Source organism: Rhagoletis zephyria, unplaced genomic scaffold, assembly GCF_001687245.7.
Source record: "Rhagoletis zephyria isolate East Lansing unplaced genomic scaffold, Rhagoletis_zephyria_1.1 Rzeph_scaffold_00029, whole genome shotgun sequence".
Lineage (NCBI taxonomy): Eukaryota > Metazoa > Arthropoda > Insecta > Diptera > Tephritidae > Rhagoletis > Rhagoletis zephyria.
In genome coordinates, this window is record NW_016157113.1 from 19,488 (window position 1) to 34,571 (window position 15,084).

At 37.5% G+C, this 15,084-nt stretch overlaps 1 protein-coding gene across 1 annotated transcript in view; it reads left to right on the forward strand.

Annotated features, from left to right (window-relative positions):
- The window catches only part of Khc-73 (Kinesin heavy chain 73), a 29,624-nt gene extending 16,691 nt beyond the window's left edge, over nucleotides 1-12,933 (forward strand). The window contains exons 15-20 of the mRNA XM_017616872.1: nucleotides 6,775-6,834; nucleotides 7,009-7,346; nucleotides 7,634-7,706; nucleotides 8,988-9,797; nucleotides 11,515-11,805; nucleotides 11,910-12,933. Of these exons, the coding sequence (XP_017472361.1) occupies nucleotides 6,775-6,834; nucleotides 7,009-7,346; nucleotides 7,634-7,706; nucleotides 8,988-9,797; nucleotides 11,515-11,805; nucleotides 11,910-11,986 (1,649 nt within the window). The 3' untranslated portion in view covers nucleotides 11,987-12,933. The remainder of the gene's footprint in view (nucleotides 1-6,774; nucleotides 6,835-7,008; nucleotides 7,347-7,633; nucleotides 7,707-8,987; nucleotides 9,798-11,514; nucleotides 11,806-11,909) is intronic.
- The last annotated feature ends 2,151 nt before the right edge of the window (nucleotides 12,934-15,084 follow it).

A 15,084-nucleotide genomic window follows, 5' to 3' on the forward strand; every position in this document is an offset into this window, starting at 1 on the left:
TAGAATCGGCTAGAAAATCGCCTCATGTAAATCCAGCTTAAGCATAAGCATTCAGATTATCTATCAAATACATTTGTATGTACATACATACATACATAGATACAAACTAACTATGTAGTTTGCAGTCATTATGAATATGGTTTAAAATGAGCTATCATAAATTACCAATGAGCAATTTCAAATATGATAGACTACAAGCGGTCAAAAGCCACAGTTTTTCCGCAAGCCTAATACTGTAACGCAATACCACCACCCACTTACCAATCAACTCAGTAATTAAAATGTAATATGGCAGTCAGACGATATTAACTCACTCCAACTCTTGTTCGGAAGTTGTTACCTAAATTGTCCATGTTTTTATCCATACATTTTTTCTAATTTAAAAACGTTTCTCATTTTACTTTACGTTTATACGTATGTAGTCGTACAATTTTCTATTATGATGTTATTGATTTTTCTTCACATACATTTAGTTTGCTGTTAGTTAACCACACGCTAATGGCAATTCACACATCGATGTAAATAAGCGACATTTACATAAACTTCTTCATTTTCCCACTTAAACAGTTTCGAATTTTATTTACATTGCTAGAGCATACATATGTCAGTTAAATGGCTGTCAAAAATAGGCATAGCCTAATGCTAGTATAGAAGTGGGAAAATATAAGCATTTATTGTTGTGTAAGGCAGCAACCCCAAACCCATGATTCAATAATAGAAAGGTTTTGACATCTCACAAACTGTTGACTTTGGGTCTCTTGCCGTCACAAAGTTGGATGTTATTAATGGCATCTCCGCACTACAAACTTCAATGAAATGTGATATAGACGGACTTTCTTCATACCTACTCAAGAAATGCTGTTCATCGTTTTGTGTGCCGTTGAAATACATTTTCAATCTTTCTTTATCTCAAGGTATCTTTATTGATCGTTGGAAAGTTGCGCCGATTACGCCAATTTTTAAATCAGGCAACAAAACCGATGTGACGAATTACAGACCTATTTCTAAACTTTCTAACTGCTCAAAACTATTTGAAAAAATTGTCAAAGAGAAATTATTCGTTGCTATTAAAGAAATAATTGACCCGCATCAACATGGTTTTGTCTGTGGTCGTTCTACAGTCACGAATCTCGCTTCTTTTTCTCAGTTTTGTATCTCATCGCTCAAAAGTGGATCGCAAGTTGATGTAATCTACACAGATATCTCGAAGGCCTTCGATACTGTTACTCATAGTATCCTACTGCATAAGCTGGAACGGTTAGGGTTCCACTCAACATTTTTAAGCTGGGTTAGTTCGTATCTCTCCAATAGAATCTCTCATGTTGAAATTGAAAACACTAAGTCTTACTCGTTTATCGCCACTTCTGGGGTTCCACAGGGTAGTATCCTTGGCCCAATTCTTTTTCTTCTCTTTATTAATGACATTGGATCTTATTTAAAGCACTCAAAGTTTTTACTCTATGCTGACGACTTAAAAATTTTTAGACGCATTACTTGTTTGTCGGATGTTCCGTCTTTACAAGACGATCTCAATAACCTGGCTAATTGGAGTACTCGAAATAAGTTACCTCTCAATATTAAGAAATGTTTTCATATGACTATTTCTAAAAACCAAAACTTCATTAGGTCCACATATTCTCTTTTTGATGCTAGCCTGTCTACTGTTCGTGAATTTGTGGATCTTGGAGTGATGTTTGACTCGGGGTTTACCTTTGTTAATCACATTAACTATATTATCCCTAAAGCCTATTCTAACCTAGCCTTTCTTCGCCGCTATGGAAGGGACTTTAAAGATCCGTATACCCGGAAAATTTTATTTAATTCTTTAGTACGATCAAAATTGGAATATGCTTCCTTAATCTGGAATCCGATCTACTCATCTCATTCCTATAGAATTGAAAGAGTGCAGCGGAGCTTTATTCGTTTTGCTCTCAAACCACTTAATTTCACTGCTCCTTTGCCACCCTATTGTGCCCGTTGTATGCTAATAGGGATGAAGTCACTTGAATCGAGAAGATCCATTCATTCGCTGATGTTTGTTTACGATATCATTTCTGGTCTTATTGATTGCCCGGAGCTACTTGAGCTGATAAGCTTCAATGTTCCGCAACGAACACTACGCTTTCACTATCCGTTTCATGTCAAGCTAATCAAAGCCAATTACCATTATTTTGATCCCATTGCTAGAGCTCTCATTGAATTCAATCGAATATTTAGTAGCCTTGATCTAGATTTTGCACTCCCGAGATCTCGTTTTGGCTCAATGATTGAATCCCTATATTCTTAGTTATACATTTTTAGTTAAGTTAAACTTGTGAATCTCGTCTGTAAGGTTTATATAATCATAGACTCAATAAATGAAATGAAATGAAATGAAATGAAATAAAACAGTCTTCTCGCTTCCACACATAAAATCGGCTCCTTTACTTGTGCAGAATGGTGCGTACTCTACAGTTTCTAATGATATTAGTAGTTCGCCTTCGTTTGCGTAATTTTCTAGAGCAAGTGTAGAAAGCGACCGTTTAGCTATAAAATAACCAAAAATACCGATTGATTGAACTTTTTACGCTGATTTGAACGATACCAAAGGATATTCGGCGCAGGTAATAAATAAAGAAGATATAAGAGATTTATTTGCTTTATTTATTTGTATTTTTTATTATCACTAAATTGTTGAAACCCAAAAGTAGATAATGACAAAATATGTAATATCGAATTAAAGGTAATAACTTGTATTTTCTAAATAATATTAATTACTTTACCATTAATTGTGCAGTTTTTTTCAAAAAAGGTTATTTCATGAAAAATAGCATTTGTTCGTTTTTTAGTGGTTTTGGGTTAAAAATACAAAAAGCTATAAATTATGTGCATCAGCTGAAAGACAAATCAATTATCTTGGTGGTGACGTCATTAATTTTTTAATCGGTTATATAGTTCATAAGATATTAATATTTAAAAAATCTAAAAACTGAAATTTAACCTTCTAGAACGTCTTCATTTTTCACTTGCGCCAAATGATTTTGGCATGGTTGAAATGAGCATAAAAAGTTCTATTGATCTGCATTTTTCGTTTTTGCATAGCTGAACGGTCGGTATTCTAGATTTCTTCCAGCAAATGACGAATAACTGAAATCAAAAATGCATATTTTTATGTATTGTTTAGTATTTCCATTATAACACCAAATATATTGCAAATTCGCATAGAATTAATAATACACCTTTACTTCTAATTGTATACTTTGCGTACTTTTTGTAGTACCTTTCTACTACCGTTTTCGAAAAAGGCGATCACATTCTTTTCCTTTCTCCTACTTCCAAAATACAAATATAGGTAAAGGCATGATAAAAATATAGTAAGGTAGAACCGCTGAGAGTCACTTTTAAAATTCTTGACGTTTCCAAACAATTTAATTTTTAAATTTACTCACACACACATTTTCATTTTCAATCTCAAGCAAAAACAATTTCGAACAATTTCAATTTTTTATTTTCACTTTTATATGATTTTAAAATGTTGGCAAACTTCAAAAAAAAAATCATGGCCGACAAATTGAGGGAACGGTTCTACCTTGCTATGTTTTTATCATGGGTAAAGGAGTGTCAAATTTTAGCTGTCACAAATTACACAACCTTGTATTATTTAATCATGCCATGATGAATTGACAATCTAAACGAACTGGATTTTATAGAACCAACAACCAAAACGGATTTTTTCGTCGTTGTGCGAGTAGCGGCTTTACTGTAATCTATAAGTTTTCCCTGAACAGAGGAGCGTGGAGCTTCATAGTTTTTAGTTAAAACGATTTTTCTACACGACTGCTGAGTGGAAGATCGACCTATCTCGGCAGCCAGTTCGAACACGCCCTATCTCAAAAAACTTTTCAAGAACGCCCTATTTCAGAATTCGTTTCAAAAATGCCCTATCTCAGCTGCCGATTTAAAAACGCCCTATATCAACCCATTTTCAATACATTTTGAAGTAAGATAGGGCGTTTTCGAACTGAATTCTGAGATGGAGCACTTCATATCAAAGGTGTTTGTCCATTGTCCATTGTCGTTGAATCCCTTCGACACCTCGCCTAAAATTATATTATTCCAAATCCGACGATTGACGATTATGACCAAATAAATAGCCTGCGAAAGGATAACCCAAGAGACTTGCAGACTCTAGCTCCCCTCTGCACTTACATACTTACACTGATTTTAGCCCATTCAGAAATTAAAAGTCTTGAAAACTATAACAACGGGTGGAAATCCCTGGCATTCATAGGACGGGCGGAGTTTGTGTAGGTGGTACCAGTATCCAGTGGTTCTAGTACTGGAGCTCGTGCTTCAGTTCGGTCGAGTCTGGTACAGTCTTCCGCAGTATCCAGACCTTAATTAGGCCAGAGCTACGTGAGTCTCGCGGCAGCAGAAGCTTTTTTGCGATGGGTGGTGGCTCCGATTACGACGTTCATGAGTCGAAAGTTCTTGAAGTTGGGTGGTAATGGAATGAACAGAAAACTTGCATTTAGAGGCAACCATATACTTATGAAGCCGTGAGAGCAGAAGCGGCCTAATCCCCAATTTCTTTGTTGTTAAAATGTAATGCAATGGGGTATAGTCGTTGTGCTAGGTATGCAGTTACAGTTGCACGGCTATACTCAATCCCGACTCTTGCGTCCTCGTTCGCGCACTCTGGGCAACGTGAGCAACCCATGTGCGAGATGCGGTAAGCAATCCGAGTGGAGCCTTGGGTCACAGCAGAAAGATATGGAGCTTTTTTCGGCCCACTCTGACTTATTGGGTTTAAGGGCTCACTGAAGTCTGCAGCGTCTGTTCACCAGTAGGTGCTACTGCAAGGGGGTGTCTGTCTTGGAGCAAGCGGCTCGATATATAAGCGTGTATTCGGTTGCGAAACCCCGCCCCCCCCGTGCCAGCAGTGGGTCGTGCGCTGGGTTTGGGACCCGCCATGTAAAAACAGGCTCCAATGAAAAAGGAGAACAAAGCCTCGACTGAGACCCCCCTTTTGATGACGACCACGGCAAACGTTTAATGGACTACGATTTGAGGGCATGCACCTGGAATGTGCGCACCCTTAATGGGGAAGGTGCCTCTGTCCGGCTGGTTGATGTCCTCGTAAGGATAAAATCTGAGCGCTTGGACCGCTCATACGAGCGCCACCCACGCCATGATATTAAAATCGTGCTTGGCGACATCAATTCCAGGGTGGGCAAGGAAGGGACCTTTGGAACCACCGTCGGAAAGTTCAGGCCCCACGGCAAAACGTCCGACAACGGACTGAGGCTGATCGACTACGCCGGGTCCCGAAACATGGTAGTATGTGGCTGTCTCCAGATCGAAAAACGAGAAACCAAATCGATCATGTTGTGGAATGCATGCTTCCTGTGTTTTAGACGTACATAAAATGTGCGCCCAACAATGCAAGGAAAGTTTAGCGTCGAAAAGCTGCAGTCACAGCAGCTAATGCATTCACTACTTGACTCCCTTGACTCCCACTTGCTCTCAGAGAGCACTCTTAAAAAAAACCGACATATGCGAGCACTGGCACCATATTTCCCGTTCATTAAGTACCGCCGCCGAAGAAGTAGTTGGATTTCAGCGAGTCCAAAAGAACAACTGGTAAGAAGAGGAGTGTCAAGAAGCTGCAGTGAAAAAGTTGCTGCCTACAGGGCCAGCGCGAGCAATTTTTATAGCGCGTCGTGATTTTTGTCGGTTTTATGGTACAAACTCTAACTATACAAATTGTGTTTGATGAAAACCTGCTTGGGCTCCGGGGAAGACTTTCATCAAATTCGCTTGGCACTCAATGTGTTAATCATTAAATTTTATTTACATACATTTCCTTTATCCAACTCAACATTTAATCGTTGTTAGCGTTTCATACTCATCTAGAGCAATTTTGTTGTAATTCAATTTTAGCCAACTATTTTTATATGTTTCCATTGAAATTAGTTATACATAAATAATAGCGTGAGTCGAAAATCCGCTTTTTTAGAATTTTGATGCGTAATAGCAAAAATATGGTTAATTATGCTCTAAAACAATCTGTGTGAAAGATGACAATTTTTGGTCAATATCTTAGGCTCGCCAAGGTCCATCAAAGTTCAAGTGCTAAAAAGTTTCTTAGCTTACTTCGATTCTCTACACAAAAAAAGGTCCATATACCAAATTATGCAGGACTAATACTTTCGAAGATACTTGCAATTTTAGTAAAAAAAATTATTAATTAATTTTTATTTTTAGAGCATAGTGAACCAAATTTATGCTATTACGAATCAAAATTCTAAAAAAGCGGATTTTCGGCCCACGCTAATACATAAATAGTTGCAATAGCATAGGCGTTTGAGTATGCGCATTGTTTTTTTTTTTTTACTTGTAGTCACATGTTTGCAGCATTTGTAGCTTTTATATAGTATCTGCATAGCCACATTCTACCGTTATAATTTCTAGTTAAATAATACTTAACACTATGTATCTTCACATAAAAATAATAAAATCGTTTTCAACACGCACTATTCACATTGAATTGTTGTTGTGTGCCTTTAGTTTGTTATTGTTGTTGTTGTTGTTGTTGTTGTTGCTGACTGACGCAGTGCAGCGCAACAAAAAATGATTTTAGTTTAGTTTTTTGTGTTCCTACCACACTCTACAATCAAAATGCATATATAATTACTCCATAAATGTATGTATGTATCGCCCTGAATGCTTTGCTCATTAATAATATACAAATTGTTTATGTAAATATTTCTTGCCACCTTTTTGGGAATGCAGCGCGTCCAACATTCTTAAATCTGAATTTGAATTTCAATCAACGCAATCCGCCAACCAAGCGTAGGTGTTAACCAATGTCTTTATGCAAAAACAAAGATAAAAGCCGAATATGTCTTATGTTAAAACATAAATAAATGTTTATTTTTCTAACTAAAACTATTAAATTTTAACACATTTTCGTTTTAAGAATCTATCACTTACTTGCTAATTGGCATTTATTTATTTATAATACAGCTTCACCGGCTACTAGCAAGCTACTGGGCATGCGCATGACCACGCTTCACGAAGAGCCACTGGGTGTTCATCGCGCGCTCGCCGAAGAGCCCGAAGACAGCTACAGCGATTCGGAGTATACCGCCGAGTATGAGCAGGAAAAGAACCAACAGAATAACTATCATACACGCTCACGGCTCACAGCCTCAAAAACAATGGACTCGTTCATGGATGTCAGCAATCATTCAAATAGCAGCTACTTGAGTTACACGTCCAGCGCCAATGCGAATATGAAGCATTTAACCGGCCTGGCAACGCCCAGCATGAGTTCGTCAACATCGAGCGGTTATGGATCGCAGGTAATTTGTAGGAACAACTTTTCTGCATCACTGAAAAAGGCACGAAAGGACACTTTTGGAAGTGCTATTTAATGCCCCATTTCTTTGCTCTCGAATGCACCACCATACTGAAATTCAAAGTGTGACATTTTGTTCTTACAACAGCACTGAAAGCGTTTCTTATTAATTTTTTCGCCTATAAAATTTCCAAATTGTCATTCAGTGCCTTTTTTAATGTTGATCACGAACTTTCTTAGTTAGGAGTATTTATTAGCAAAAAGATTTCAATCTCATTTATTTTTTTGCAGGCGGTATCGTGCAGCAATTTAACAAACGATGACATCGCTTCTATGCGTTCAATGAGTATTGATGAGACACCAGGTAAGTTGAAAATTAATTGACCGAATCACACCGGCACCCCAAAAAAAAAGAAGTGTCTGTACTTTTGATGAGACCAAATCCGTAGTCGGTTTTGGCTTAACACCCTTAAATTTGCGAGTAAATTTTCACTATTTCGCGCGACAAAATACATAAAGATAAGGCGCCTCATCATGAGAATAAACAAACTCTTTTGTGCCAGTGTTATCGAATAATAGCATATTTCCACCTCAATATTAACTGCAGTTAAAAGCTCTATTTCAAAAATCTTAAGCGTTTCCAGAGCACTGAATCATTTCGAAATGGAATGGTTTGCAAATTCGGAACTATTTATATTAGTTTGTTTTTGAAATTACATTAAGAAAGACCACTTCATACAAATCAGCGTGCAAAAGTCGAAAGATTCTGACCTTGTTATTAAGAGAGAAGTGGGATCAGAAGCAAAGGAATATATAACAGGGGTATTCGCTGATTTTGTGGGCGCTTTAGACAGACGACATGAAGTGGATGCAACAATCAAAAGATCGACCCATTTCGTGTTGTGTTGTTGTAACAGCATACAAATTGCCCAAATTACTGCGTGAATGTCAATCGGACAATAATTTGTCACAACACCCCCACCAACAGTGAGAGCTGCGGCTTCGTAAACGAAAGAAGCTCCAACGACCACCCGCAAACCATACTAGGCCAAGAAGCCTAAGTTTAATGTTGATAGAGTGGTCTTAGCACAAATACCCTTTCGACCTATCCGTTAAAAAATTCGCTACTTCCTTCATTTAGTCATCCCGCCACACCCAAACGCAGTACTCTGTGTAATCAGGGATTAAATCGAAACTTTCCAGAACTTCGTAGTGCCCAGTCTTTGCGCTTGTTAACCGCCCGGTTTCCCTTAATCTGATAGCAGTTCGTGCTGCGAGAATTCCGCCTGCACTGTCGGCAAGCACTATGTTCAGCATAATGCCCTTTACGGCAGCCCGTGGTCTAGCTGTTAAGCTAGTGCAGCTGTGTTTAGTGAATTCCACCAGACAAAGGAGCTCTGTAAAACATAATAGGTTTAACTAAGGGATCGTAGAACCAATAAAATTCTTGGGGCGAGAGAAGAAATGTTGTATCGGCACTACTGGTGCTGAATGACATCTTGAGGGTAACTTTAGATTAAATCGGTGAACTTTTCAATACTTAAACGTGCAGTCTTCTAACTGTAGCATTAAATCAGTTACTTATTACATTACATTTTGTTTAAATTTAATTTTTATCCTTACCTTTTATACTTTTAATTTTTAGACTTTAATTCAAATTCACCACCTAACCGCCAGGCGCGATTCAATCCTTTCCTAAAAGACATGCCAAAATCAAATGGCGCTAAACAACAGCAAGCTCAATCAACGACAGCACATTCGGCGTTTAATGAAAATCAAAACGAAACGCCACACAAGCAATCAAAATCAGCACCAGAAACCATAGCAGACACAGAGCCAGCTACCGAAATCATTGCAACATTCAATGACAATGACGCCAACAACACAAAAGCAAAGCTGCCAAACACTTTACCAAAAGCACAATATACCGCTGCCAATGTCGTTGCCAATGCCGACGCAAACACCAGCGTCGCAGATGTCAGCGATTACATGGCAAATACCATAAACGATGATGATGTTGTTGAAATTAAAAACAACAATAACTGCGAAGCAACAACTACAGCAGCTATGTTGAATAGTAATCACAATAATAGTGAGAACAACAAAAATACAACAGCAAAAATAATTAGTAACAACATTGCTACAGACAATCAAAATGGCAATGAAATGCTGAACACTGCACCAGCGTTGTTGGCGGAGGCTGAACAACAGCCGTTAGAGGGTAATGGCATTGTACGCGGTCAGCTTCCGGTTGGGAAAGTTGTACGTCGTAAAAAGACACCGCCACAAGGTGGCGTCAATGTTATGTCCAGTAGTGTTACAAGCACGAACAACAATGGCGGTATGTCGCGTTCACAATTACAGCGCGCTTCGGTGGCACAAATGGAGGGCATAATGACGGCATCCAACGATCGGCTGGATGTGTCAATGACAGGCAGCATGGAACTGGATGCAGGTATGTGAAAGAGTTTTGGTTTTGGCGGGATAAAATTTCACTATGTTAATTAAGAACAAGACGCGATATTAATTCGTGCGAGCGTACTCGTTTTATCATCAGTTATGATATTTATGATATCATAATGTAGAACAAAGAACAACTACGATTAGGAAACGAAATGGATAACAAGTAATTTTTAGCAAAAAAAAAAACCGACTTCAACTCTCATATAAAAAAAAAATATGTGTATATATATCTCATGATCCACTGATCGGATCTTAACCAGATTAGTATGGGATCACCTCTGAGACACTACCTTTCCGATGCAAAAAGAATCGGTTGACGTGGTCCAAAGTTATGCGGTAACATACAAAAAAAAAAAAAAAAAATATTCCGACGAACTGATAACCTCCTCCTTTTTTGGAAGTCGGTTAATGACATCGAATCCAATCGCTATGGTGAAACATATCTACATATGTATATTCAGCGACTCTAAATAATAGATACTTTTTGATTTTGAAACCAATACGGTCAGATTCGGATTCTGCCCACCAAAATTCTTCAGAAATGTATGTTCGTGTTTCTCACAAATCGAGTAAATTTTCCGAATTCAAGTGTAAGTGGAATGAAATGTGGTAATAGCAGAAAAATTAAGATCCCATCACACGTTTTCGGCTCGAAATCGGTTTGAGAAGATTTGCAGAAATCAGAGAAGGGCCGTACCAAAAAATCGATAGGAAATTCATTAAAAATATCGATAATTTTACTAGAAATTTTTGCTTTACATATATTATAAAATGGATACTCAGTACGGATATTCGTGTATACAGTAAAAATCCGGATATCCGGTTAATAATATCTGTTCATTTGTTTATATATACAAAAAAAATGTCCGGTTTTTGCTCTAAAGTGGACATTCGATGCGATCTCTGGATGTAATGATTACGAAAAATATGTACATCGATAACATACCTAGATATATTTAAACCCTCTCAATAATGAGTAATCTATTACAAAGATCGATAAAAATGTTGATAAATGTATCGATGCGTTGATTAGGCTCTTTCATTTTATGTATAAAACTTACGATGAGTAAAATATATCGATAAGTGCCTACATATCGTCGTTTAAAGTACAAAACCGCGTATCAACAAAATGCAAAACCGCGTATGTGAGGTTGCATAAATTATTTTCTGAAGAGTAAAAACACTCGTATTTCAAAATGGTTCTCTTATTCTATAAAGTAATCGCATTTCTAGCTAGTATATTTCAGGACGAATGGATAAGGGTTGCGCCAAGAGTTTGTGTGAGCAAATCCAATTTTTGGCAGCAAAAGTCAGTTACGCGGTTTTGCAGAATGACGATACACGGTCTTGTACTTTAAACAGCGATATGTATGTATTAATAAATTGATAAATATCGATAATTAAATAAATATATTGATAACTTTATATATCGATAAATTTATCGGTAAGTTTTCTAAAAATAGTTTAATAGCATAAAATATATAAGCAAATAGATAAATATTTAGCTACAAATATCGATAAATAATTCAAAATAAATACCGCTAACGAATATTGTATTTGATAAAGAAACGCCTAATTAGAAAAGTATAAAAATGAAGCATTGCGAATGCCAAGTTCACTCATATCCTATTTTTATATATAATTTTCTATTAAAATATATTTTGTTATTTATTAAAAAGTTAACATCTAACTAAATTCGAATTTCACAGAAATCGAAGCTTCACTACCCGATTGGGTGCTGGTTGGTGAGTCAGTGCTAATACGGCCCTACAACACAAGTGGCGTAATTAGCTACATTGGTACCACACACTTCCAAGCGGGCACTTGGATTGGCGTCGAACTGGACACCCCGACAGGCAAGAACGACGGCACCGTACAAGGCATACAGTATTTCCAATGCAAACCCAAACATGGTATATTTGTGCGCTACGACAAGTTGATATTGGATAAGCGCGGCAAAGCAATGCGGGCCTATAAAGCTGAGAAAATTAATAGCAAAGGTAAGAAGGCATGATAATTATTTTACTGAATAATAAAAATAAAAAAAAAACAAATAAAAACATTATAAAAACAATTGTCTTATCTATGTTTCATTACGCCGCAGAATCGTCTATGACGCGCTCAAAGAGTCGTGGTGAATCTTTGTCCAGCGTCGGTGGCGCAACGTCGTCACGCAAATGATTATATCCAAAATGTTCGCATCAAATGCACCGCTGGGCTAATTGCAAGCAATCCACATTGGTGTCAGCAGCAACTGCAACTGCAACTGCAAACGCAACAACAACAACAAGCACTTCAACTGCAGCAAATGTAAGAGGCGCTGCTGCACCAACGCGCACATGCACCAAATTGCGTGCAACCAGCACAGCAGCCGCAGGAGATGTCACAACGGTGAGAGCTGCGGCTCAAGTCACCGGCATCGATGCGAACACGAGACGTTTTAAACGACGCTCAACAGCATTTTAAATGCAACGCAGCCGAAAACAAAGCAAGCAAAAAACAAAATTGCCACATAGCAGCATTGAAATGCCAACTGGATGTGAATGTTGCGTTGCTGAAATGCCGCGCGTAGCGTATATGTTAAACGTTCCCGAAAATGAATGATTTACAAAAGCAAAACACTAATGATTGATTTAATGAACGAACAAACGAAATGCAATTATAAACAAACATATATACACACATACATACATATAAAAAATATGTATTTGGAAATATGCTAAATAATCTAAAATGTGTAATTATAATGGTTAGTTTACACTCGATGTGCAACTCTCGATGTGGTGTCCCCTTAAATTACAAAATATCGAAATTTATTGTATGCAAAAAAAACACGTTCCACACATTCCCAAACTCCGCCCAGCCCCATTCCATCCAAAAACTCGCCAGATTCGTTAGAACGTGTTGCGCGTTGAACGAGCTGTCTTGGACAGTTAAAGCAGTTAAGAGAAATTATGCAATTAAATTCGATGTGTTAAATTGTGAAATTTGTAGGTTGGAAAATGCAATATCCAATTGGTAGTTTGTAGTACGCTTAACAATTTAAGTTTTTAGTGTGTATATGAAAGTGTTAAAGGCGCGCATTTTTTATCCTTTTTAGGAAAGGCTTTTGCATGTCGTTGGGCATTAAAATAATGAAAGGAACATTAGCACTGGTTGTGGAAGTTGTTTAAGTGTTTATTTTTTAATGAATGGTTGCATTGATTAGTGATAATTTGGTAAGTCGTGCACGTATATGCGCTTTTAAAATTTTTTATTTTTTTTGTCTTAAACGCAGTCTGCATTGTTTTATGGGTTTGCCTGCATTCCAAAATGTAAAAATACAAGGCATCAGTCATTTTCATTTGTGAACCACTGAACACGACTGAATGCTAGTTACAAGTAAGGCTGCGCTAGCTGGGCATTTTAATCTGCAATGCTTTAGGAATAATAATAAGGCTGTTGACCTAAACACTAGAATTGTTAAAGTCCGATGTTATGCAGACGGTCAAATAGTCCTGGTCACGTCACTTTTACTCTAAATTGTGTCATCTCTGCGCTCTTTGATCAATGGTTGATCGTATATCAAATGAGCAGCAATCTCTGATGTATTATTTAAAAACCGTTATTACTGCTTTCGGTACCATATGGGACACTACTGTCATTGCTGACATGTAATGGAGAAAACAAAATATTACAAAAAAGGATTCATTTTCAATAAAACAAGATTCCGACGTTTCCGGCAAGTTTGTGGACTTTATGTTGAAATGCAAAATTTTGTCTTACCGCTACTTTTTTGTGCAACGCAAAGTTCAAAAAAGCGAGACAATCGTTTGTATTAACAAGCATTTTTTACGCAAAAAACACAACTGACTTCAATTCTTTTTACAACATTTTTGGAATTCTGTTAATTTCTTATGATCCAATGAACGCATCTAAACCAAATGAGTGTGGGATCAAAGTTATACTAACCTCTTCCTTTGAACTATATGGTGGGGTAATACTCAACCAATCCAGGTTCAATCGGAGATGAAATGAAACACTACGCTTTATTAAAGAAACTCTAGAGCGACGGAGCCGGTGGCACGTCATTGGCCAGATGATAAGTCTGGGTAGTTCCGGTTACGTATACCCGACTGTCGGGGGAACCTCTTATAGGTGATCGTAACTGATGTCGGTCCCGATATACGGCCAATGAATGGTTCGGACGATAGTTTTTGACTGCGGTGCGAGTTGGTAGATAAACTTGCCTTCAGACAATGGTAACGGGTCGGTGAATGTCGCATTGGAGACCTACGAAGAGTGCACTTGGTCGAATGTCGTCTCCATAGTCGCACGCACACTATGATAGTAGGTAGGTGCTGGAAGGGATGGCGGCAGGTACCAGCTATTTCCGATCATGCTGAGCGGTAGAGGGTTACGCAGAGCAATGGCTCATACACAAGGCTACTTCTGCAACCTTTGTTGCGTTCTATCCCATTAAAGCCTTAATAATTAATTGGGTAATACAAAAAGTATCACCGTTAAAATTTTTCCATTCTACTCCTAAACGAAACATGTAGTGTTAAAAGTTTTCCATTTTGCCCGTAAAAGGAGCCAATAGCAAAATAAATCTACAATTGAGTTTTTTTTTTTTTACGAGTGATTCGGTGTCTGCCGGCTATTAATTTATTAACCGATTTGCCATAGGGCACCGTTCTCCCTAATAATTTTTGTTCTTAATTGAAACAATAACAACTGCCGACCAATCTAGCCCATGACCGTCTGCAATGCATTATATTTTTTTTGTAATTAACTTCCCAGACAAATTTCAGAGTAGTCTTTTATCACATGGACTACACTTTTGAAGAATCTGTATATGATGTATACCAAAGTTGATTGCACTGAACGTCCAAATTGAAACACATATCCAGCATGAGAGTTACGCGTTTTCCGTAAAAAAAAAACAACTTAGCAAACGACCAGTACACTCATAGATATATGTATGTCTATTGAGTTAGATATAAAAATGAAAACTACTTTCACTTTTGCGCTTAAATTTTCTTTGAAATATCAAAAACAGGGGTGAGTCTTCTCCTTTCTATTGTTGTCAGCTTTATAGTACGAGCTATTATATATCCTAAGCATATATTTGTTTTGAACAATTTTAATTAGTCAACCAAACTAAAATACTTTCAAAATTGAAGTCATCTTTTTATATCTCACACCACTGACCTTTATTTAAAATCACTTGATGAGACGTTACAGCCGCAATTACCCACCGTCATTGCGCTGTGTTTGCGCTGCATTAAGTATTGCTT